At 46.8% G+C, this 25,452-nt stretch overlaps 1 protein-coding gene and 1 pseudogene across 1 annotated transcript in view; both read right to left on the bottom strand.

The window, feature by feature from the left end:
* Positions 1-25,452, bottom strand: part of GALNT18 (polypeptide N-acetylgalactosaminyltransferase 18) — a 338,519-nt gene that overhangs the window by 59,448 nt on the left and 253,619 nt on the right. The window contains exon 7 of the mRNA XM_024757098.1: positions 4,172-4,357. Coding sequence (XP_024612866.1) covers positions 4,172-4,357 — 186 coding nt within the window. The remainder of the gene's footprint in view (positions 1-4,171; positions 4,358-25,452) is intronic.
* Positions 16,199-17,747, bottom strand: LOC112407706 (60 kDa heat shock protein, mitochondrial pseudogene; annotated as a pseudogene).

Below are 25,452 nucleotides of genomic sequence, written 5' to 3'. Positions count from 1 at the left end.
GTGATTACGGAGTGAGTGAGAGAGCTGGTTCTGTTCAGTGCAAGGCCCAGGAAGGACTCCGCATAGAAGCGAGGGAGGATGACTGCCCAGCAAGGGCATTTTAAAGCTGGGGCGGGAATGCAGAGGGTGCGGGTGATCGCGTCAACAACAAGAGTTAACACTTCTCTAGTGCTTTCCATTTGCCAAGCACTGATCAAAGTCTTTCCACATATTAACTTATTTAATTCTCCAAGGAGCCACTAGGCAGGGGTGAAGGGTTCCAGCTCTACATCTGCAGTTGGGATGCTGTAGACGAAAGGTTAAGTAAATCGGGAACACACGTGCCTGTGACTGAACAGAATGTATCGGGATGCCGCCACATCAAGGGCAGCTGGGAAAATTACTGGGGAAAACATGGAGGAATGCAGCACCCACATCTCCTCCCTCTTCTTTCTTTTTCAACTCATCTTTATTGAGTGCCTAGACTGTGTCAGGAGCTGTCCCAAACATCATGCATACAAACAGGAAGAAGTCACAGTCTGCCTGAAAGCAGAGTCTGGAAGGTCCAGACAAGTAAACAGACTCTCTGCACACAGTGTGAAGCACGGTGGGAAGCAGAGAGGGCTGAGGGACAATGGAATAGGGGGCCCTTAGTCCATCCCCTGGTGTGGGGCAGCGAGGATGAAGGGGAAGGGGAGGATAGCAGTCAAGGAAGGCTTCCTGGAGTAGGTGATGCTAAGGGTGAGTTTGGAAAGATAAGCAGGATTAGTTAAACTAGTGTCACCCAAACCTGGTTTCCCCAAACCAGCACCTGGGGAGCTTTCTACAGATTCTGCTACCACTATACACCTCCTCATCAAAATCTCTGAGGATGAGACCCAGAATCAGTAATTTTTAAAAGGTCTCCAAGTGATTCTGATGCAATTGGTCTGTAGATCTGCTTTTAGGAGCCACTGATCAAGGGAAAAAGGGATCACACGTATGGCCAGCAGATTCATTTGTTAACAAGAATTAGTGAGGTTTTACTGAGCCCTGACCACGTGTCCCACCTTGTGCTAGGCCTGGTGACACAGATATGAATAATAAAATCTGTCCTCAGAGAGCCCATGGTCTAGTGAAGTGCTTCTCAGCCCTGGATGGACATTAAAACCCCCAAAGAGCTTTCCTAAAAAAAAAAAAAAAGTCCCCTTCCAAACCAATTAAATCATAATCTCTGGGGTGGAGGCCAAGTGATTTTAAAGTTCAGCCAGATTTGAGACACACTGGTCTGAGAGAGAGACTTTCAGACAATGGAACATTCTCTTACAGGGTGATGATGCAATGACAGAGACACGCGGGCAAAAAGGGGCTTTCTCCCCAGCTGGGGCTGGCTTCTAGAAAAGAGGTCACTGGAGCTGAGTCTAAAACGATGGAGAAGAAATGGTAAGGGTGGAGGCTGGGGAAGAGGTTTTGGGAGGAATTCCAAGCAGAGAGGACAAAATGGGCCAACACACAGAGACGAGAAACAGCCTGGTGTGAACAGGGAGCTCAGGGCAGTTCCCTTAAGTCCACGCTGTCTGCAGAGCCTCCAAAACAAGGATGGTGGGCAGTGGGGTTGGAGACGTGGGTGGAGGAGAAAGCTTAGATCCATGTCTAACACTGGACTTTATGCCTGATCTTGTGCACATGGAGAGTCGTTTAAAGATTTCAAGTAGGACAATGACATGGTCGCTGTGAGTTTTTTAAAAAGATAAGTTTGGGCAGTGGGGAGTATGAACTTGAGGGGTAAGACCTGAGCCAGGAAACCAACCAGAGGCTGTAGCAGTGGAAGAGACGAGGCCTGAACTCAGAAGTGAGAGGAATGGAAAGGTGGGCTCGGTGATGGACTGGGAATGGAAGACGATTAAAGGAAGACACTCAGGTTTAAGCTCACATGTCTGGTCAGATGGTGGTATCATGACTTTAGACAGAGAATAAGAACAGAAGCAGACTCGGGGCCGGGGGGGAAAAGATGTACACAGTTTCAGTCAGATTCAGTCTGAAGTGCCTGGGGGAACACCCAGGAGAAGATGTATGGCTGAAAGTCTGAAGCTAAAGGCAAAAGTCAGGCTAGAGAGAGTAACTAGGAAGCCCTCAATGTATAGGTGGTGCAGAACCCAAGAGTAGATGGGATTACCCTGGGGATGCGTATCATGAGAGCAGGTGGCCAAGGACGGGTCCCTGGGGAGCACTTCAGCAACCACTGGAAGTAAGCCTTGCCCACACGGAGTTAGGAGCAGTCGGAGAGATGAGGATGTTCTAGGGTGTGGAATCCTGGACCTAAGGGAGTGAAGAGTTTCAAGGAAAAGGTGGGATCCTGTAAGTGAAAGACTCTAAAACAGCCATTAAATCCAGCAGTTAAGAGGCCCATGATGACTTTGCCAAAAGCAGCTTCGAGGTAGTATTGGGATGTGACTTGAGAATGGACGGGAGGTGGAAAAGTGTTGACTCTTTGCACAAGCCTGAAAGAGGCAGAAGAGGGAGTCGACATAGAAGCGAACAGGCGGGTCAAGAGGAAACATGCTGCCCCTTCCTTCTCCTCCTAAGGCTTCATCCTGGACATTTCCACCCCTCATCTGCCTTTCTTGTGTTACCCCCCAGCCCCACCCACTTGACTTGGTTTGAACTCTTCTAGGAGTCACAGGCAGACACTGAGTTTCATCATTTTCCAATTACTTCTACTCACTCACTTCTCTACTGTTCTTTGGATTTGCTGTCTATTTCAACATCCGGCAGCTGCAATCGGGGGGAGAGGGCTACAAAGTTTGCAGCTTTGGGGTGCAGAGAGATGGGGGACAACAGTAACGGACAGGATCCCAGTCCTTTGCAGAAGCCGGGAATCCACACTGCTCTTTGCTGGTGAGCTCCTGGGGAGTTTCCAAGTGTGCTTAACATTTTGCTATCAGAGGACACCCACAGCAGGGCTCAGCATCCTGCCCAGAATGCTGTGATCCAACACCCACAGCCACAGATGGGGTTAGAAGGCACCACCGTTTCCCTAGAAACACTCCCACTGTCAGAGCTGCGTTCGGGGCTGGTTCATCGGGGCTGGCTGCACTCCCGCTGGTACTGCTCGGCTCCTCATTCTTCTTCCCAACTGCTGAAATCTCACTGATTGTAGGAGGATGCAATCAACCTAAGACCCCTCCCCCTGGTCGTGGTAGTGAGGGGGTTGCCTGAAAGCTCCCACCCATGACCCAGCCTACTTTCTCAATCACTCCGCCTGAGCAAAACATTAGCTTGGTGGACACATCGGGGAAGAAGGCCTTCATATGGAAACTTTAAGCAAAGATCAGTCATTGCCCTATTAGGAAGAGACAGCAGAGGCTTTCTAAAGGACTCACGAGGGGAAGCCATGGCCTTGGGAGAAAGGCAAGAGGTCCTGCAGTCAACAGCTCCGTTTCACATAAAATGCAACATAAGCAATGATCTCTAGGCAGACCAGCTGGCAAGCAGGTGGGGATCCCGTGGCTGGCATCTGTTGGGTTCTCCCAACCCAGCGGTCCAAGGTTACTTCCATATGACACACAGCAAGGCTGAACAGAACTACCAAAGAAACATCGCTTTCTCTCTCACACTTCTTAAGTGTGGGTGACTAGAGGGCTAGAGGACAGTGGCAGGTGATGAGAGGTTCTGTGAGGGTTAAAAGTAGCCTAAAAAACGTGGGAATGTAGCCCAGCCCCATCCATGTGGCTCAAGCAATCCCAAAGACATAGGAATATTCCTTATTGGTCTGGTCAAAGGTTCAGTGGAGAAGTTTGAATCCAGTCTACAGGGAAATTAAGGTGCATTTTGTGAATTTTGGTAATTACTGGGATATTTGTAATCCAGGACCATGAAATATCTATTGTCAGAGAAGCTGAGAACCTGGGAGCATGTTGGAACCTTGGGGCACTTGGTCCAACTTTCTCACATAGAATGAGGACACTGCTGTCTGGAGGGAAAGAGCCCTCCTTCAAGGAGGAGGTGACCAGGGACGGGGTGGGTAAGATGCCTTAGCACCCTATAGTCAGCCCCTTTTCTTCAACATCTTGTATCTTAGGGTTTGAGAATTCACTCCAGCATGGCAAACAAGACTCTGGCTGTCCCCTGGGAAGAAGGGTTGAATCTCAAGTTTGTTTTGTTTTTTTCCCCATCAACCCCCAAGAAACCCACCCTGACAGGGGCTTCCTACCTCTTGGGGTATGTTCCATGCCATGTACACATGGCTTTTAAATTCGTCCATCCAGACTTCAGCCACCCTGAGGGCGTTCCTGCGGACATGGGCGGTGAGGTCCTCGGTGTAGGGCTTGTGGGCTCGCTCAATGTGGGCAATCCGCGAGCAGGGCAGGACCTCCACGCTCCCACCACACTGCCACACCTGCGGAAGACACAGGCCATGCATCAGTGCCCAGACCTGACCCCGAGCCTGGAACCCAGACCACAGGTGACCATGAACGCGAGCTCAGACACATCCAGCTCTCCTCACCTTACTCTCCTGTCTGCAAAGGGAGCCAGCTGTACCTTATTTCTACTCCTAGAACAGGAAGGTTATTGAGTCATTAATTTGTGTTTTGTCTTCAGTTGCTGTGGATTTACCAGCAAAGAATTAATGCACCCTCCCTCTCCAGTCTTTCCACACTCCCTCCCCCAAAGAAGAGACTAGACATTTTGTGACCAGCAATCTGGGCTCTTCTCGCCCCGGGGGGGAGAAGTTAACAAAATCCTTGATAACAGTCTCTGCAGCAGTGCTTGACATGGAGGGACCAGCAGAGCCTCCCAACAGAGACATCACCTTAAAATGGACCACCTGGGCCTGGACACAGATGAGTGATCTCCACAGGGAGAGCTAGGCGCCCTGCTGCGGCTCCATCTTTCCTGGGCTCTGAGTTCTATCAGAACCCAAGTGTGGGGGTAGGGGAGCTATAAATAAGGGAATAAAAAAAAAAAGAAGGGAATAATATGAAACTTCTCCCTGACCTTGGTGAGTAGGAGCTTGAACAGGATGCAATTTGATTTTGAAAAATAAAAATGACCTTGTAACCTGAGCGTTGAGGGACAGTGTCTTGGAGCCCTTGCCACAATCATTCCAGACACTGTGGGAGTTCAATGTTCTGGAACGTGCACATCCTTTTGTGTCTTTAGGCCTTTGCCCATTCTATTTGTAATTTTGGAATGTCCTCCCTACTCCTTCTCCAGCTGAAAAAAAAATATCATCTCTCAAGATCTTGGCCACCCAGCCACACTATTGTGGGCTCTTTGCTTCACTCTTGGGGCAGAGCTTCCTCCTCTGGCCCTCAAAGCTCTTGATACCACAACTTACCTGCTAATAGGTCAGCCTCCCCCTCACTGTGCTGCTAGAGGGCAGAACCCATATCTCATTCGTTTCTCATCTCCAGCACAGAACACAAGGCCTGGTACATATAGGTACTTTGTAAGTACTTGTTGAATAAATATATAAATGATTGATACCTAATCAGACAACCAATCAGTAAATGGTTGGTGCTTAGAAAAGTGGGATGAATCTGAAATACCTGGTCAGAGAGGATGAGTGAGGCTTTTGGTGGAAAGCAATCAAGATCTCTTGGTGGACAGCAGTGGTCACTTATTAGGTATTGTCAACTGGACAACTTGGTGGATGACACTTGCGCTTATAACGTGTACCCATCGACAGCCATAGGTCTTCCTCCAAGGAAAGGTCAGCTTCAAATTTAGCTGAATTCCCCTCCCCACCCCGTGCCAGTTAGGAAGAGAATGTCTTCTCTTCTACCAGGCTATTTCACACCAGTTGGTCCTGTTGGAAGTTGGAAGGCAATGGACTGACTTTCTAAGCCTGTCTTGCATTTAGTATATTATTAATATTTAGGGCCAATGGAAAGGAAACAAGCATCCCCACTGAGCGTCCACTATGTGGGAGGCACCGGCACAAATCACACACAGTAGCTGTGTGACCTTGGGTTATTCACTTGATCTCAGGGTGCCTCAGTTTCCTCATCTCCAATGGGGATCCTAAGAGTTCCCATCTCAAGAGGTTGCTGAGGAGATTAAAGTGCTCATAGACAAAGTGCTTAGAAAGATGCCTGGCACATAATTAGCGCTCAGTCAGCCTCGGCTATTACTGAACAAATGATACACAGCAGAATCTTCAGAATAACCCTGTGAGGTAGTGATTATTGTCTCCAATGCCAAACGAGGAGACTGAGACCAAGGCTGTCCCTTGCCCAGGACCACACAGCCAGTACGAAGGCAAAAGGATGAGTCTGGGGCTTCCCTGGTGGCGCAGTGGTTGAGAGTCCACCTGCCGATCAAAAAAAAAAAAAAAAAAAAAAGGATGAGTCTGAGCCTGACCGAAGCTCAAGGAAGAGCCAGTGTTTCCCCAGGTGACCATGCTTTGAAGGAAGTTTCCACATCCAGGGGTGGTTCCGAGGACCAGGAAAGGAAGCCATGGAAGGCTCTACGGTGTGTACCTTCATGTCCATGACCCATATATTCTGGGGACTGTGCTGATTTCCAACTCACTTTGCTCAGGTTTTCAAGGAAAGCCTGTGAATACTGTTAATATGTTACTGATGACACACGGAGTCAGGGTAATTATTCTTTGTGCCACCGGAACGGAGGCTACTAATTGACATATTTCAGCGACCCAACACAGTACATGATTTGTAACAAAGCTCTTTTATTCCAAGACCTGTCTCTCAAAGAGTCAGTCGCCATTTCATCTTAGAGTGGGAGCCTCTGCCTTGGTTCTAATCAGAAGGGTGGTGGCAGCACCTCCCATTCTGCCCTTAGCTGCACAGTGAAAGGAGCCGTGTGAATTCACTGCTGACCTCTTGAAGCTACTCCCCTTTCCCCATCCTGTAGCCACCGCCCTCATCCAGACCACTGCCATGTCCCATCTGGACTCTGCAACAGCCTCCAAACAACTGCCCTCCCTCCTGCCTTCCTCGTCCAGTCTCTTCTCCACCCAGCAGCCAGAGTGATCTTCTGAAGGTGTACATTGGATCTCGTCCCGCCTGCATGGTGCTCTTCCCAGCACAGCCCCTGAGGCTCCGGGGGCCTGGCCCCTGCCCACCCCTCCAGCCTCGTGCTTGCCTCCTAACATGCTCCGTGCTGCAGTCATGCTGACAGTTTTGACTTCCTCCAGCATATGCTGGGTTTCCTCTCACCCCTGGATTTCTGCACATGCAATTGCATACCCACCCCGCCCTGCTTCACCTGACATCCTTGAGGTGTCAGTTCAGTGTCACAGTTCTGTATCCCCTTCAACTAGGTGAGCCTGTCATGCTCTGTGGTCCCAGCCCTGTCTTTCCCGACCACAACACTCCGGTACCTGCTGGTTTACTAATCTCCTTCCCTCTTTCAAAATGTTCTCCAAGCTCTTCACCACATTCTCCTTTAGACATGTGCTAAACGGTGCCTAGAACAGATCACGGGTTTCCAGCAGAGGTGGGATGGCTGAGCTGGGTGGGAGTAGCGCATAGTTTGTAAAAGCACAGCTTTGGAGCCAGCGAGAAGTGGATTCCAATCTCTACCTCTGCCACCTGCTGCTGTGTCACCTTTGGCAGGATATTTCTCCTCCCAAGTCTCAATTTCGCCCGGTAGAAGAAGGGGATGAAGTGCAGGTAGGTGTTTGACCCCGAGCCTGCCTCCGGGTGAGCTCTGTATGCATGGCAGCCGAGGTGGGATCAGGACATCTGGGTCTAATCTGACCCCACCATGTGCTGGCTGAGCGGCAACTCTGGGGTACTTCACATCCCATCTATGAAACTCAAATGACAGTGATTGCTACACTGAGCTGTGGGCTCTGGAAGCCCCTGTCGTAGTGCTCGGAATATTGTAAGCCCTTAGTCTGCACTTGTTATTATCGAGTATTTTATAATAACCATTATGCTTGCTGCTATTGGCTTCTCCCGTACAGCCACCTTCAGGGGACAAATGATTGCAGAGGAGTCATGTGTCTGGCTGAAGCCCAACAGACAACAGACGTGCTGCCCTCCAGAGTGCCTGGCCCAGCAGGAAGAGGCTCCTCTCCAGAGACTGGAAGCACCTGTTCACCTAGAGCTTGTCTCCGCTCTCCTCTCTCCTGTGAAAAGAAACTCATCTATCGTGAGCATCTGCCTCGGATATAGCCTTTGGGCTCCTGGCAGCTTCTGGTTGGAGCAGAAGATGTGTATTTGGCGTGTTTGCCCCTTCACTTCCGGACCCTGACCAATGACCCTGAAATCAACAAGAGAGAGCCTGTGCTCCACGATCCCCGCATGATGAGCAGCTCCGCTGACCAATGGCTTGCTCCAGAGAGAATCTCAGAAGTCTTACCCACAGCTGATCTCAGAGGCCCTCTCGTGGATGGCAGACAAAGGATAGGAAAGAAAATCATTGGCATTTGGACCTCACGAAAGATGACATCATGAAGCTTCCATGGAGGTTTGGGAGGATGAGGAAGTAAAATGGATCCAGGCCTGGAACACAGGTCTTAGCTGGCGTGACGTGGCAAGACCCAAACCAGATAGAGGCCATAGACGGGAGGCATTGTGCCAGAGAAGCAGGGCCGCTGGAGGGAGGGCAAAGATGCGGGACAGAATGATGGCTCAGCATTGCAAGTTCTAGGGGGTGGAGGTGCCAAGAGGAGGAAGGGCAAGGGTTGGGTACCAAAGGGGTGGCTGAGAAATGAAGACCAAGGGTCAGCAACCAAGAAGGCAGATGAGGTCGCAGGGGTCGCGGGGCACAGGAAGCCACTACCAAGGTAGAACTTAATTTTTACCTAGTGCGCTGTGACCCAGGCTCATAACAAGTGAGGCGTGTGCTAGTCTTACAGGCCCTGGGGTTGCCTGGTGGCACGTCAGCCCAAGGCTGGACCTCGTGGCTTCTGGATGGGCACCGGGCAACATGTTTCTTGACCACACCAAGTTTTTTCCTGTCTCTGTGCCTTTTCACCTGCTATTCCATCTTTCTGGAATAAATCCCCCACTTGTTACCCAGCTCAAATCTTACCTTCTTTCACCCACTCAGTCTAAATTAGATCCCCTCTGAATACCTTTAGCACCCCACCCTTTTTCTTATTAATGCTTATTCACAATACTTCTATTTACGTATTTCTTTTGTTCAATGTCTGCCCTCCACCTCCATTGCCCTGCTAAAGTATAAGCTCCAGGAAGACAAGGTGCACGTTGCATATACCAACACCAGGCACTCAGGACATGTTCAATAGCTGTGATCTGAATGAGTGATTCCAGCAATCCCAGAGCCCTGGGCTTTCATTCACCATATAGAGAGATGGCTTAACTCACTTAGCTGGCTCCTCTAATAAAGGCCATAAACATAAAATGTGCCAGATTTTACTGAACACAATGACTTCCTTCAAACCCAAGTGGTTTTTCAGCAAAGCTCTGACATTTAAGTGCATGCTGCTACAAACGAGAAGAGTTACTTTGGCTGCAGAGCTTGAATTACCGTTATAAACCTCGGGAAGTTATCAAATGAACCTGGGCGATTGCAGGTGGTTTCATCTTATGGAACCATGAACTCACTGTAGAGAAAGCCCCCCACCTAGCCAACACTTCCAGACGCCCACGGAGGAGCTGCTGGGCTGCCCCCAGACGTGACTGAGAACCTGAACTGTTGTAAACACAAGAGCGAGTCACACTCACCAACAGCCCTTCCCAGGGAGCCCTAATCCTGTGATTGTTTCTGAAGAAACTTGGTGCATCCATCTGGGAACTACAAGAAAGCATGCAGGTCTTGCGGGCTGGTAGACCGAGTGTGAATCCTGCCTCTGTCACACATTAGCCTTTCACTTGGACCTGTTCTTGGATGTCAGTTGCCTTTTTATTGGGGCAGCTGGCAGGTTTAAAAGAGATGCTGTATGAAAAGCTCCCTCTAGCAAAGACAGGCATCTAGTAGGTTCTTAGGAAGGATCAGGTTCCTTTCCCTTCCCAGGACTGGGAGCTGCTGGTACAAGGTCAGGGTCAGAAGACTGAGTTTATGTCCTATGTTTGCCACTTACAAAAACAGACCTGTTTCCTTCCCAAGCCTCAGTTTCTCCCAGCTGCCAAATGGAGGAGCTGGACTCAGTGACATATTAGATACCTTCTACTTTTTGCATTCTGTGGTTCTAAGTGTTCTTGCCAATACCTCAAATATTACCCAGTATCTGAGACAACCGGTAGAGTTGTGAATTGGGAGTTATAAAATAGGGAGACACTGGAGGCAAGACATCAGGATACAGTGTGACCATTTCTCCTACTCAGAGTCTGGTGATCACTCTGTAGTCTTTGGTAGGAATAGCAGATAACACTCCCATGTCAAATCCGTTCACTGGTTAATGTCCTTCTGAAGCACTGGGTTAAGAAGGATTCTGAGGCTCCGTCTGGGCTCAGTGGAAAAGCATGCCACCATTTATTAGTAATATCTACCGAGGGTAAGTGATTGGGGGGCGGTGGCACCTTAGTCTTGTACTTCATAAGCACAGTCCACAGGATAAGATCCCAAATCCTGTCCAGCTTTTATCTCCTTATGACATTTAATGAGCTCTTCTCTCTTGGCAAAATCTTCCCACTGTTCCCTTAGCCCAGACATCCTCCTTCCTGCTCTCCATCCATCCAAAGCCAGCCTGGCCCTGTTCCTCCAAAGTCCTGAAACATGATTCGCACCACTCAAGTGGTCCTTATTTCTTGGCTCATCTTGTTAATTACCTTTTTATGTGTAGCTGTCTCGCCTAACTTGGCTGTGAAATGCTGAGACAAGAGTCAAAAGCCAACCCAGGCAGGCTGGGGGGAGGAAGACGAGGAAGATGGAGGCTGAGGCCTGAGAATGGCTGGCAGAAGACCAGCAACGTGTTTGCAGAGTGGCTGTAGGGTCAGAAATGCAGGCAAACAAAGACACTGACTAGGGCATCACCTAGACACCGCATGTGTCTCACTCTAGTAGCAGCTGTGCATGGGAATGAGAAGGAAAGAGAGGTCAAACCTGGGCAAAGCTAAGTCAAAAGCCAGAGGCTGTCAGCCTCTTCCCCCATCACATATATTTATTTGCCTGGCTAATTCCTACCTACTTTCCCTGTCTGCCCTGAATTTGGTAAATGCCTCTGCTCTGCATTCCCGTGTCACCCATACCTCCTCCAGCTGCGTGCCTGTGCACCTTGTATATGTACAGTTTAAAGACACATAACACAAGGGACAACTGTTTACCTACTGCCCACTTAAGAAACAGTATTGGCAGCAACTTAGAAATCTCTGTGTGCTGCTCCTTACCCACTAAGGTAACCCATTATCCTGAATCTTGTTAATAATTTCCTTGCCATCAAGCTCAACTACGTGCTTAGTTTGACCTGGTTTTAAATGCTGTATAAATGGAAGTGTATTTTCTGCATTCTTCAACTTGCTTCTTGCTTCATTTATTTTCATCACCATTGTGCTCCATCGTATAAATGTACAGACATTTATTTATGCATTCTCCTGGTGGTCCACAGTCTGGTTGTTTTCAGGATTATGAACAGTGCTCCTTCGAATATTCTTATACATGTCTCTTGGCACCCAAGAGAGAGCACCTCTCTGTGTATCTGCACATAGTGGAATTTCTGAGCCATAGGTTAGAACACACGTTCAACTCTCCCAGGGATAGTGAAACTCTTCCAAAGTGAGAATTCCATGTTCCAGTCCCACCAGAACAGATGAGCACTCATGTTGCTTTACAATCTTGCCAACATTTGGCATCGTTCATAGATGGGTGTGAAATTCACTGTCACTGTAATTTTAATTTGCATTTCCCTGAGTACCAGTGAGATGGAGCATTTTTTCCTATTTATGGGCCCAAAACACCAGCCTGTGAGAGAAGACCCATGGCCACCTTGCTCTCCTTAAGGAATCTCAAGAGCATAAACAGGGCCTGGCACATGATAGATACTCGATAAGTTGCATGAATGAAGGATTGAGAGTTGAGCCTTAGTTCTGAGTCATCCCTCTGTGCACTTTCCTCGGTGCTCTCCCAGGTTTCCAAAGGCAGACATTTCATTCTTTTCAAGTGTAAGGAAACATTTTTTAAAGTCTGACAATGCTTATTCTTCCATCAGACTCCACAGAAAAACACTCCCTGGGGATCCAGTTTCCCAAGCCCTATTCTTACAATAAAACACTGCCAAAAGGTCTTTTGGACAGAATTCCTGCTTGGGGGGGGGGAAAAATGATGCTTTTTCTTGGAAGATGTCCCTGAAGGGGTCTGATTTTGGGTCAGCCATAAGAAGCCCTTGAAGCAGTTCCCCTGTTTGAAAGGGATCCTTCATAACTCTCAGAAGGCAGCAGGAAGATTCATCTGGTAGGAATCCAAGAAGAGACCAGCTGGGCTGGAATGTCTGGAAACTTTTCATGAAGAAAAAGTTAAAAGGCTGTTCTGCAGGGACTTGAGATTTGCTGAAATAGCTGTTTACCTATAGGAAACCCAGGGGCAGCCATGGTGCCAAGCTCAGCAAACCAGCCCATCATAGACAGGGGCCCCAGCTTTCCTTGGACCCTAATGCTCTGACTCTAAAGATTGGGACCATGAAAGTTCATTTCCTTATGGGAAATTCCAGGAGGATCACTTAGCAAACACGTGGTGATTGAGATTAGAAGCCCTCTTTCAGTGGTTCCAAACAAGGTGAACTTATACATGGTTACCTTAAAACTCATAGCAGCCAACAGCCCTGATTACTATTGTCCAAATGTAGGTTAGGGTGGACTCAAGACAGAATGGAAGAAAAGGAAGAAGACAGGCCTGGTCCTACCTGGGGTTGGGGAAGTGAAGCCAGGAGAAGGGTGGTCTCCAAGAATGTGGCTGACTCCTAACACATATCTGTGTGTTCCTCTATATCTCCCAGCCTTCTTTGAAGTCGGGAGGGATTGTGTGAGCAGCTCAGGCCAATGAAATAAGAGAGGAAATTACAGCTGTCACTTTCAGGCCCAGGTGGGTAAGTATCCTGTGTGGGAAACCCATGAACACTTCTACCGCTTCTCCTCCCAATCCGCTGGATGTTTACGCCAAGATGACCTTGAAGTTCAAAGACGGGGAACCCCCAAGCAACCTGAGTCCTCAGTTACCACTTGGAGAAGAGCTGGCCAGGAGAGCCCCCCAACATTTAGAGGACTGTGAAGTGAGTGAGAAATAAACTTGTCCTGGGTTCAGCCTTTGGGGTTTGGGGGCTGCTGTTGCAGACTGTGAACATTTCCCTGATTCATACACGCTGCCGGCATGTGGAGAGGCAAAGTGACCAGAGAGGCTTGGGCCCTGCAGCATGGATAACAAGGGGTTCAATCTATTGGGTGAGACTTTGCAGCAGAAGTTTCCAGGCATGGGGAGAGACCGTCCAGGTCCAGATGATGAGTCCATTCAGAGCAGGTCCCCACTAGGGACTGAAGATACAGAGAGGAGATTTAGTCCCCAATGGGGGAGAGAGGGAGCTGCCAGGGGTAGGCAGGTATTAGGACTCCTGCAAAACAGGCTGTAGGGGAGAGTCTGGTTCCAGTTCAGAACCAGAGCAGCAGTCAGAAAACCAAGGGAGAAGCCAGCAGGCTGGAAGAGGAGAAGCCAGGGGCTTGGAGACCACGCATGACTCAGGGCTCCTCCGACAGCCACAGGTAGCAGCCCCATGGCAGCTCCACAGATCCTAGTGTGAGCCAGCGGGAGGCGGGGCTGCAGCCACACCGCCAGCGCTGGTCAGGTGACACAGTCTAGCAGGGCTGACCCTCACAGCTTCCCCCGTGCATGAAGCCGAGAAGGCTAGTTCCAGCCCAGGCGTTTCTATAGAACCAAAACTACAGAAGCCCCAAGCTCTGAGACAGAAGTATTGGCCACGTTCCAAATCAGGGTCCCATTGACACGCGTGCTCTCTACTCTAATTGCTTCTTTTGTTTTGAACTAAGATCTCTGGCTCCATTACCATCACTATTGCTGTAGAGAATAATAATGAGCTTGAATGTCACAGGGACTCAGGGAACAATTTTCTGAAATCCAAATAAAACCCTTCCCGTCCCTAGTGTGAGAGTCATTTTTATCAGATAACTCAGCCCATCCATTTACTCAGGAGTTCTCAGAGCCCTCTCTGGTGGGTTAAGCCCCTCTGAATTGCTGTAAGTGCCTTCTCCTGTGGATGTATTCAGAAAAGCTCGCTCTACCCAGCTGCTATTCAAAGCTGATCCCCAGGAATATGTTTAATTTATACTTTGCTATATGAAGATGAACCACTGACTCATTTAATGTGTTTCCTTTTTTATGTCTTTAATCAGTGGCTGTTTCTTTCCTCTCTCAGAAGCTTAATCTAATCAGAAACAACCCCTACTCCCCATATGAACGGCTCGTTAGCATGTTCCAATCAAATTCAAATTGATTGTCCATACCAGATGCCCCTCCCACACACATACAAAAAGAGTGACACTGGTTCAAAGGATAAGGCAGGAGGATAAGTTAGGAGGGTCGTTTCTGAAATGCAGGGCAATCAGAATCACTAGAGGAAAGTATAATACAATCTGTCACCTCCCAGCATGGTGGAGCCAGATGACAGGTGACCCATGTGTCACTGGGACAGCATAGGTGGGGAAGTTTGGCAGACCCTGGGTGCAAACATTAGAGGAAAAGCTGTGTGTCTGGCCCAAGCATCACACCCACATTCTCAGAGGAACGCTCGAGGTTATCGTTCAGATGATAAAACAAATCTGAGATGCTGAACATTTTCTCACGCAGAAGTATTTGTTCTAAAGAGTTTTCCTCTTACTCCACTGGAATTCAGATTAAGAAAGCTAGTGTGCTGGGTTTTCACTTAAAGAGATTTGCCCTTTTCATATACATCAAAAGGAATTGTCAGCTTGGGTTTCATCTCTGATAGGTACCTACAGCAAACTCACATTAAAAATGGGATTTACGGGCTTCCCTGGTGGCACAGTGGTTGAGAGTCTGCCTGCCGATGCAGGGGACGCAGGTTCGTACCCCGGTCCGGGAGGATCCCACGTGCTGCGCAGCGGCTGGGCCCGTGGGCCATGGCCACTGGGCCTGCACGTCCGGAGCCTGTGCTCCGCGGCGGGAGAGGCCACAGCAGTGAGAGGCCCGCGTACCGCAAAAAAAAAAAAAGAAAAGAAAAAACAATGGGATTTACAAAAGAGATCAGCATTGCAGTATAGCAGGGGACCTAAAAGATTACCTTTTAGGGGACCTAAAAGATTACCTTTCGTTTCCCACCTGAGGTTCAAGGTCACATGATAATATAGAAGCACAGTAGGAAATGTTTCCAAGACCTCTGCCTCTTGTGAGACAGGAGGACATTGTGGTCAGAGAACAGGGGTTAAACAGTCTTGCTGTCAAATCCTACATTTCCCATTTGCTAGATTGGTGACTTCAGACATTTCATTTCACTTTCTAATATTCAGTTTTCTTGTCTGTGCAACGTGTCACAAAAATGACACATTGCAAAAGTAGATGCGAGGATCAAATGAGAGAATTTCAACACCTAGCCCAAGTTTAGAGCCCCACTAAGTGTGAGGTATAACTATTACCAGTGTAAGATTCCACTGATGATACGATTCACCACCGCAGTAATAAGAACTTTTCAGGGCAGGAGGAAATACCACATTCTGCTGAGCTTGAGATTTATATATCCTCCTGCCTACATGTCACCTCCACGTGTGTGTCTCTCAGGCACGCAAACTTACCTTGTCCAAAACCAAGTTCATGATTTCCTTCCCTGCCTCCCCAGATGTCCCTTCATCTTCCCCTCATCCATCTAATAGCCCACGCCTGAAACCTACATAAATAATTATGTAACTCATCTGTAATTATGTCCTCTTCCTCCCCCTTCACAGCCAGTAATGCATCAGCAAATGCAGTCAGTTCTACCTCCTAAATATAGCTTAAATTTAATCGCATCTCTCAATATGCACAGACAACATTCTGCTCCAATTATTTTTGTGTGGACAACTCTATCAATAGCCTTCATTTTTTTTTTTAAACCAGGAATGTACAAATGTCCTTATTCAAAAATACAAAATAAATTATCTGTAGGTATGGACAATGACAGCAGTAAACCATTCTATGTTGTCAACTGAAACCAGTAACTGATGGTTATAGTGATTTTCTTAAACATCAGCCAGCCTTTTCTTCAGTCATCTCCTTCAACTGACCTCTCTTAAAGTTATTGGTGAGGAACGCTGCCTTGAGCTTCCTTTCACATCTCATTAATGATGGTAAAACACTATTCTAGGAATTAGGACATGCCACCTCCCATCCCACCTCCCATCCCACCCATTCCGCCCATTCCAGGATCCTTCTCTTCTTTTCTCTTCTTTAGGAATTTCTGTGACTACGACTTCTACTGTAGTTAACAGAGAGGCCACTCCAGCAGCATCCAGTAATGCACTTCTTACAACCTTAGCTGGATCGGTGATTCCTTTTTCCACCACATTCACAAAATCTCCAAGCATAGCGTCATAACCAACTTCTGAAGAACTCTGCAAAATTTTCTCAACTTCAACACCTGCATTCTTAGCAATGGTCATTGCAGGAATTTTGAGTGTTTTTAAAAATAATTTCTATACTACTGTTTTGATCTTCATTAGCTGGAGTTTTGAATCCAAGGCTGGAAGGCACTGAAGCAGGGCACAGCCCCTTCCCAAAACAATGCCTTCTTCAACAGCAGCTCACGTAGCATTAAGGGCATCTGTAACTCTGTCTTTCTTTTCATTCACTTCAACGTCACTTGTCCCACCAACCTTTAGCACAGCAACACCATCTGAGAGTTTTGCCAGACGTTCATTCAGTTTTTCCTTTTCATATTTCACTAGCTGTAATATTTAACCGCTCGATGATTTCTTGAATACGCTTTTCAATTTGAGCCTTGTCACCTTTTCCTTTCAAGAGCATGGCATCATCTTCAAGATTTAGAGTTAGCCCTTCTTCTCCAAATACTGTACCACCAGTAGCAATAGCCATGTCTTTAAGCTGGTTCTTTCTGTTGTCACCAAAACCTGGAGCTTTGACTGCTACAACCCGAAGATCAACTTTCAGCCTATTCAAAACAAGTGTACTTGGAGCTTCTCCATCCACATCTCCAGCAATTATGACCCAGGGCTTATGGTGAGCGTTGGCAATTTCAAGAGCAGGAACAATGGACTGGACACCAAAATTTTCTTTTCACTCAACAGAACATAGGCATCTTGGAATTCACAGTTCTGACCTTTTGATGTATTAATAAAGTATGCAGAGATATATCCTCTATCAAACTTCATGCCTTCAATAATTTCGTCATTCAGTGTTTTTCCGTCCTTTACTGTGATAACACACTCTCTTCCAACCTTTTTCATCGCATCAGAAAGGATGTTGCCAATTTCGTTGTCTCCATTTGCAGGTATCGTAGTAACCTGGGCTATCTCTTCTGGGGTTGCCACAGGTTTAGACTGCTTCTTAAGTTCAGTAATTATAGCATCAACAGCTAACATCACACCTCTCCTGATTTCCACTGGATTAGCACCTTTGCTAAGCTTCTCAAAGCCTTCCTTGGCGATAGAGCCAGTACAGTAGCAGTAGTGGTGCCATCCCCAGCCTCTTCGTTTGTGTTATTGGCAACATCTTGAACAAGTTTAGCGCCAATATTTATCTTTTAAGTCAATGGACGTTGCAACAGTCACACCATCTTTTGTCACTCTGGGACTTCCCCAACTCTGTTCAATAATCACTGTCCTTACCTTTGGCTCCATAGTAACGGCTACAGCATCAATTAAAAGGTCTACACCTTGAAGCATTAAGGCTCAGGCATCCGCACCAAAGTTTACATCTTTGGCATAAGCCCGAGTGAGATGAGAAGCCAGTGCCCTGGACACTGGCCTCATCTGGCGAAGGACTGCAGGTAATCGAAACGTTTCTGTGGGGCGGCGGCACGGCTTGCAGGCGACGAGACAGGCCGTCAGTGGCGAGTGAGGGACAGACTGCAGGGCACACACAGCAATGAGCCCGCATCCCTCCCTCCGCCTATCAATAGCCTTCTAACAAGTTTTTTTGCTTGTTTGCAAGCTTGTTGCCATCCAATCCATCTTCTAAAATTATAAATCAGATCATGTCCCTTCTCCACTTTAATTCAATTCAACCATTATTTATTTAGTATTTCCTTCCTTTGTGCTGGGGGCTGTAATATGAGATGGGAATTTTGTCACTGAACGAAACCTACAAAGCCCGTGACTTTTTGGAACTTACATTCTGTGCTTTTTCATTGTGTCCCTCCGACCCCCGAAAATTCTTATGTTGAAGCCTTATCACCAGCCCCCCACCATGTAACTGTATTGGAGATAGAGCCTTTAAGGATGTGATGAAGGTCAAATAAGGTTGTAAGGACTGAATCCTGACCAGACACAACTGGTGTCCTTATAAGAAAAGGAAGGGACCGTAGAGCTCTCTCTCTACCATGTAGGGCACTGCAGGATGGTGGCTGTCTGGAAGCCAGGAAGAGAGCTCTCACCAGAATCTGACCACGCTGGTCCCCTGATCTCAGACTTTCAGCCTTCAGAACTGTGAGAAAACAAACTTCTGTTGTTTAAGCCATCCAGTCTACGGTATTTTGTTATGGCAGCCGGAATTGACTAATACAGCACTCATTACAATTTGTAACGATACATCTATTCTTCGTTCCCTTTCATCAGCTGTCTGTCCCATTAGACCATCAGCTCCAAGAGGGAAGGGGCTGTGTTTACTTTTTAAACATTGTATGCCAAATATTAAGCATGTAATTTTAAGCATTACATGCTCAATGTTAAACACTGTATGCCCAATGTCACCTATGGCAGGCGCCTACCAAATAACGTCAAATGAATGAAATTGCATTAAATGTACATATAAAATTATAAGTTAAGTGATCATGTCCTGGTTTGCCCACGACAACATTGGTTCATGCCTGCTGGTCCAGTGTAACAGTTAGTGGTATCCTCTTTCACTCTCAAAAGTGTTCTGATTTGGATAATAAATTGTAATTTATTTATATATTTATTATTTATCTATATATGCCAGATTTATCAAGCATAACCTGATTTTAGAAACACTGAAACCCAAGATAAGCATCTGCCTTGAAATCATAGTATTACTAATATTTTCTCTCCCCTACGCCATGATTTCTTTATAGGAATACCAATTCCAAGGCAGTGAAAGTGACACACGCCGTCAAGACCCTCACTCACCGAGGAGCAGCATTTGAAGTAGGCGTAATGAATAAAGCCAGACACACTGCATTGAGTGTGGCCAGCACTAAGCGAGGAAAGAGGTCCCGTTCCTTAGACTATCCAAAACTAGAGAGAGAGCCCAGACACAGAGAGAGACAGGACCTCGGGGAGTAAATGTCTCCTGGGGGTGTTACTGGGGGTGACTATCTTCAGGGCTGACTTTATGTGCAGGTAAGCCCGCTTGATGGAAAGACGTGTGTAGGGATAATTTCCGTAAACCATCATTGGTAAGCACTGGGAAATTTTACTCATCAGGATCTTGCCCCTTGCGTCGCTTTACAAAGTGAAGAGCATTTGCAATGGGAGTAGATGTCTCTTAATTCCCCTTCTGCAATTTCAGATTTGTGAGTAGGAGGATTTTTCCAAAGAAAACCACAACACTGGATGGTGATCACGCTGAGACAGACGCTGATGCTTAAGAGGGCGAGGGGGAGGAGGAAGAAGAGGAGGAAGAGAGGAGGAAGGGGAGGAGGAGGGGGAGGAGGAGGGAGAGGAAGGGGAGGAGGTGGAGGAAGAGGAAGGGGAGAGAAGGGGGAGGAGGAGGAAGAGGAGAAGGGGCAGGAGAAGGAAGGCGGGGGCAATCCCTGCTCAGTTTCTATCAGTCATTCTGAGGAGCTGATTCTGGCCTTGCCTGGTGGTCCCTTCCTGGAAAATTGGAAACACAATGTAATTGTGGCAAAGAAGTTACCTTCCAAGGGCACAACACAAAGCAGCAGGCAGACTCAATTAAAGAAAGACAAAATACAAAACAAAAAAAGAATAAGTACAGGAGTGAGAAACTGACTCTCTGGAGCTTTAACATCCATTGCTGGCTCCCAGGTTTTTTACGCTTTTGCTCTTGCTTTTTTTCCCAAATCTGGAAATTATACATTGAGACATTACTATTATCTAATCCACAGCCTATAATCAAGTTTCATTAATGGTCCCAATAATGGCCTTTATAGCTATTTTCCACCTTGGTCCTAACTTTTTAACAAGGTAACATTTTCTTCAGCTTGGCTCTCAAACCCCTTTATCAATTGTTACCTCTTCTGTACAGCTTATTAATCTTACTTTGCTATGGCTCTCTCATTGAACACAATTAAAGAAACGTAAGTGTGAAGACCTTTCCAGAATAAAATTGTCCATGGGTCCTCTCCTTCTGCTCCCCATCATTTCTAGGTAATTGCTTCATTATGTACTTTTTTAATTGCTTTGTTCTTTAGGGATAAATTTTGCACTTATCTTTACTAACCATAAAACTTACAACGTACTGTTAAGCTGTGTCTGTTCCACGGCTGCTTTGTAATTGCAGTCACTGCGTGGCTGGTGAGCTAAAGATAATGTGCTATGGCAGAGGCCTTCCTCTCAATGTTTTCAGATACCTTCTGGCTACCCAGCATGGCAGAATAATTGGTTCTGGGCTGCCTGGGGCGCTAAGCTCCCCTCCCATATGGAGATCGCAAGCAGAGAAGACCCCGATTCCGGAAGTTTAGGCTTCGTAGGCCCCAGGATGCTCAGACCTCAAGGGCCCTGGGAATTTCAGGCCCCACGGTCCCAGGAGGCCACGCCTAGTGGCACACATTCCAACAGAGCAGGGCTGGCTACCGCTGACCACCTAGAAAGACAATGTCAACTCCTCTCTCAAGGTCAAGTCCATATTTTCCCAGGGCCCTTGCACTTGGCCTGTGCCTGCAAGCAGTTTTCAAGGAATCCCTCTCCCTCCGTTCTTGGTCAAATAAAATGTCTAAACTCCTTGCCCCCTCAATCCCTCCTTTGAAGTCTGTATTCTATCACCACCCCTTGATCCCAACTGTCCCCTCAAAGGCTTCTTCCACTTGCATCGGGACGCCCTTTCTCCACTCATATTCTCACAGTTCAGGGCTTTACAGGCTTAGGCATCAGACAACCGTGTTCAAATCCCAGCTCCACCAAACTCTTTCTATGTGGGACCTGGGCAACTGACTCAACCTCTCTGAGCCTCAGTCTCCTCGTCTGTAAAATGAGGATAATAATTCTAGCCTCTTGTGGTTCTCAGGACGAAATGACATACAGCATAAAACTCACCAGGATGTAAGCTCTAAGAGGGTACAATGTAGACAATCCTGTTCATCACCGTATGCCCAGAGCTCAGCACGGTGTCTAGCATTAAATAAACAAAAGCACCGAGCACAAAGTAAACAATGAATAAATGGTAGCTATTATCGTGTGGTCATCTTACCATGACTAGTGCAATCTTGAAATGCTTCCCATAACATCTGTGGTTTTCCACCAACCCAGCTCTTATTTTTCTAGTCAATCCTTCTCTGTAACTATGGGCACCAGCCTGCCACCTGCCCCATTTACTATGACCATGCTCAATTCTAAAATCTCTTTCTAGTTCAGACTTTCATCCTCTCTGGGCTCCTCCATCCTCGTACCTTCCGTGGGCACACCTGATCCCCTGTCTCACCTCCACATCTTCTCTTTACCTTTAGTTCTGGCTCCTTGCTGAAGTCAAGATCTGGGTATTACATTTCTCCCCTAATGCCAAGTGCAGAACACAGCAGCATAATAAATGTTCACTGTGTAAATAAATAGACGGACGAATAATGCGAGCTTTCTGGTTATTTCCATTGTTATTTCTAATATCAAACTTGCCCCATTTTTCCCCACAAACCAACTCTCTACACCAAAGACCCCTTTCTTAGTCAATGGTACCCCCAAATCTCTCAGCATCTGGGCTTGAAATCTCAATGCCATCTTTGTCAAACTTTAATAACTCATTTATAAGGACCATGAAAGGCTACGTCTTGACCTCCAATGAGCACTCAGACCACTATTAGCATCTAACACAGCGCTAAGGGAACACATGGACAATGCCTTAGCAAAAGTTTTGAGTCGGGCTTCCCTGGTGGCTCAGTGGTTGAGAGTCCGCCTGCCGATGCAGGGGACACGGGTTCGTGTCCCGGTCCGGGAAGATCCCACATGCCGCGGAGCGGCTGGGCCCATGAGCCATGGCCACTGAGCCTGCGCGTCCGGAGCCTGTGCTCCGCAACGGGAGAGGCCACAACAGTGAGAGGCCCGCGTACCAAAAAAAAAAAAAAGTTTTGAGTCACTGGGAAAATGCCCTTAGGAAGAACAAAAGCCCGCAACCTTGAAACCTGTGTCTCATGTCTTGAAATCCCTGGCCTCAGAAGACAGCATAGATGGAATAGTTATTCCATTGTACGGCTTGCAGCCTCCTGTGGGCTTTATTTACCCCATGACAGCAGCTGAAGGACAATGCCACGACAGATCCCAGTTCACAAAAGAATGATACAAAACGGTGGCAGCCCACGACACCCTCCATCCCCCGCCCCCCCAGAAGGACGTGTTGCTCTAAGCTTGCGGGTTATTCTGAACTCTAGCTCCAGCTGGCTTGGACCAACCATACCATTTAGAAGCAACAGACTAAAATCCAATTTAAGGTGTTTAATTTTCTCTGTCTCCAGGGACGGGGAGGTGGGTCAGAGAATCTGCGTGTAGGCTTTCTATGAGATGTTGCTTCTGGTGGTCTCCTGAGACCTTTCCAGTTGAGCGAGCACACTGGTGCCCACACGCCTTCTCTTCCTTTTCACGTCTCTGTTCTGTGCTGGCAGAGACTAGTACCTAAAATCGTGGTATCCAGTGTTCTTAATTAGCGCCCTTGTTCTCACCCAAGGCTGGGTGAGAACAACGGTGATGTCAGCAATGAGCTTACTCAGCCTTCTAAGCCCAAGGCCTCTGGGGGGAACCGTGTGGTCCCTCGGGCGCTTCAGTATCCTGCAGGGTTAACAAGCACACATACATTTGCTTGGGCCTCTTTCACTAGTAATTTTAGCAAAGTCTCTAGCCCTTTAACCCTAGATATATTTTGTAAAAGTTTCAAATAATGGCGATGCCTGTTCTGGGCAGTTGCTACATCCCCTGCTTTGCTTTCTCTTCCTCCTCTGTGTCTCTGGCGCCCTGAACCCAGGTTTCTGGCCTCCTGTTACCAGTTCTTCTCATTTGGCAGTTCCCCAATCTACCTCCTTTCTGACACTCTGGACTCTGGCTTTCAGCTCAGCTCTTGTCTCTGTCACCCCCTCCAGTTTTGATGTCTCCTGCGACCTCAGGTGAAGACATTGCGTGGTACTGTCTGAACCAGGCCCCGTCTCCCATGAGGGATTTGGGCTGAAACCTCAAGCACTGAAACAGTACTGTGTTCCTTTTCCAAAGTGACGCTGACCCAGGTTAGCTCCTGAAATTAAACTTTATGCCATGGACAACTTTAAACCCTGAAGGCAGAGGTGGAGGAGCATCGTGACACAGTGATAAGGTATGAACCTCGAGACCTCTCAGGCTGGTTCTTATCTTGAGTGATTTGGGGAGGCATTTTATCCTATTACTTCCAGCTTCCTAACTTACAAAATGGGGATAACAACACGGGCCTCATGGGACTTACATAAAAATTAACGAGATAATATAAACAAAGTGATAGGTCAATAGCATCCAATAAATGGAAGTTCCTCCACTCGTTATTGTTATGATTAATAATATTATCATCATCTCCCAGACTTGTGGCCTAATACCGCTACCAACTGTGGAGCATGTATCTGCTTTATGAAATAATAATCTTTTGTTGCCCAAGAGTTGATGTCACTAAACCAACTCTTAAGACATTTCAGACCTAGAAAGGCCAATGTTAGAAACCAAGGAAATGTCTGTCTGGACTCTCCCAGTAATAGGTCATCCACCATAAGTTCACCTTTTCCTTTTACTTAAGTCACTGATGAAAATGTTGGACAAGCCAGGATGAGCAAAGAGCCCACCGAAGGCCACCCGCTGCATTGCCAATGACCACTCTTTTTCTCCATCTGACGGCTCTACCTTGTCTGTCACTGGCCCTCTGTTTTAGCCCCATGTTACAGACCCCCAGTTCCCAGCCTTAGAGTTCAGCCACAGTCATGCTCTTTCTCAGCTGTCACTGCACATGTCACCTCAACTCTCTGGAACACCTGTCCTCCTCTTCCCACCTGAATAACACACCTTCATTGCTTAGGCCCAGCCTAAATGCTGCCTCCTTTGTGAAGCCTCAGCCAGCTCCCAGGGGTAGAGGGGTCACTCCCTCTTGGGTGGTACTGTAAAGCACACAGCATCTTTCATCCTTGCCATTTTGATCCATAGCACTGGGTTGTGCCTTACTTAGTGCTTCAATCCGAATTATATTCACAATGATGAATTTTCATCCAGGAAATATTTTCTGGAATAAATATCATTAAGGGACTTTAATTCTCTTGGTCAATTTTCTATATAATGTAATTAAAATATATTTCCTTTTATGCTAATTTTCTAATTTTATTTTACTAGACTTATTTTCATGGGGTTAATACTTTTTTGCATTGATTTTACAACTAAGATATGACTTATCTATCAGCAATTTTTAAATCTACATCTTTTTTACAATTATGGCCTCCATCACAGAGTTTTTTTTTGTGGTCATGATTTCAACCATGTTTAGTTTTCCTGAATCAAATTTTGCAGATGTAAATTATATTACTATTCATTTCTTCAATCAATTTTTTAGCTTTTAAAATTTTTACTGTGTTCATTTTTGTTTGTTGCTTTAGTTCGTGTTGATGATCTTTACTACTACTCATAATTTGGAAAAAGAATAATAGTTTGCATTTTTTTTTTTTTTTAGAACTCTCACGAGAAATAGTGTCAGCCGTTTCTCTGAGTTGTATACTTACTACAGTCGCCATTGGTAGATCAAAAAACACAGAAGTCCTTAAAGTCACAATGGAGGAAGGGGTCAAAACATCCCGTTTAAGCTCATGACATTTTCTATAATCTGTTAGATTAGTATTGATACTTAGAAGACGGGGGTCTCTCCCGCTAGACTGAGGGCCACTCAAAGACAGGGTCTATGTCATTCACCTCCAGTTTCCCAGCACCTGGCAAGAATGAATGAATGAATACACACATAAATGAACCCACAAGGAGATCATGAGAAATCTGATCTGATTTCTTACTGAAAGCCACTACACCATGCCTATCTATATAAGGCATAATGGTTTCTGAAGCCACTCTTCCTGGGTTGAAATCTCAGCTTTACCATTTTAACATCTTTATTGGAGTATAATTGCTTTACAATGGTGTGTTAGTTTCTGCTTTATAACAAAGTGAATCAGCTATACATATACATATATCCCCATATCTCCTCCCTCTTGCATCTCCCTCCCACCCTCCCTATCCCACCCCTCTAGGTGGACACAAAGCACCGAGCTGATCTCCC

This window comes from Neophocaena asiaeorientalis, unplaced genomic scaffold (genome assembly GCF_003031525.2).
Source record: "Neophocaena asiaeorientalis asiaeorientalis breed wild unplaced genomic scaffold, Neophocaena_asiaeorientalis_V1.1 scaffold504, whole genome shotgun sequence".
NCBI classification, from domain to species: domain Eukaryota; kingdom Metazoa; phylum Chordata; class Mammalia; order Artiodactyla; family Phocoenidae; genus Neophocaena; species Neophocaena asiaeorientalis.
The sequence above is the reverse complement of the archived record's forward strand: the minus strand, read 5'-3'. Positions and strand labels throughout refer to the sequence as shown.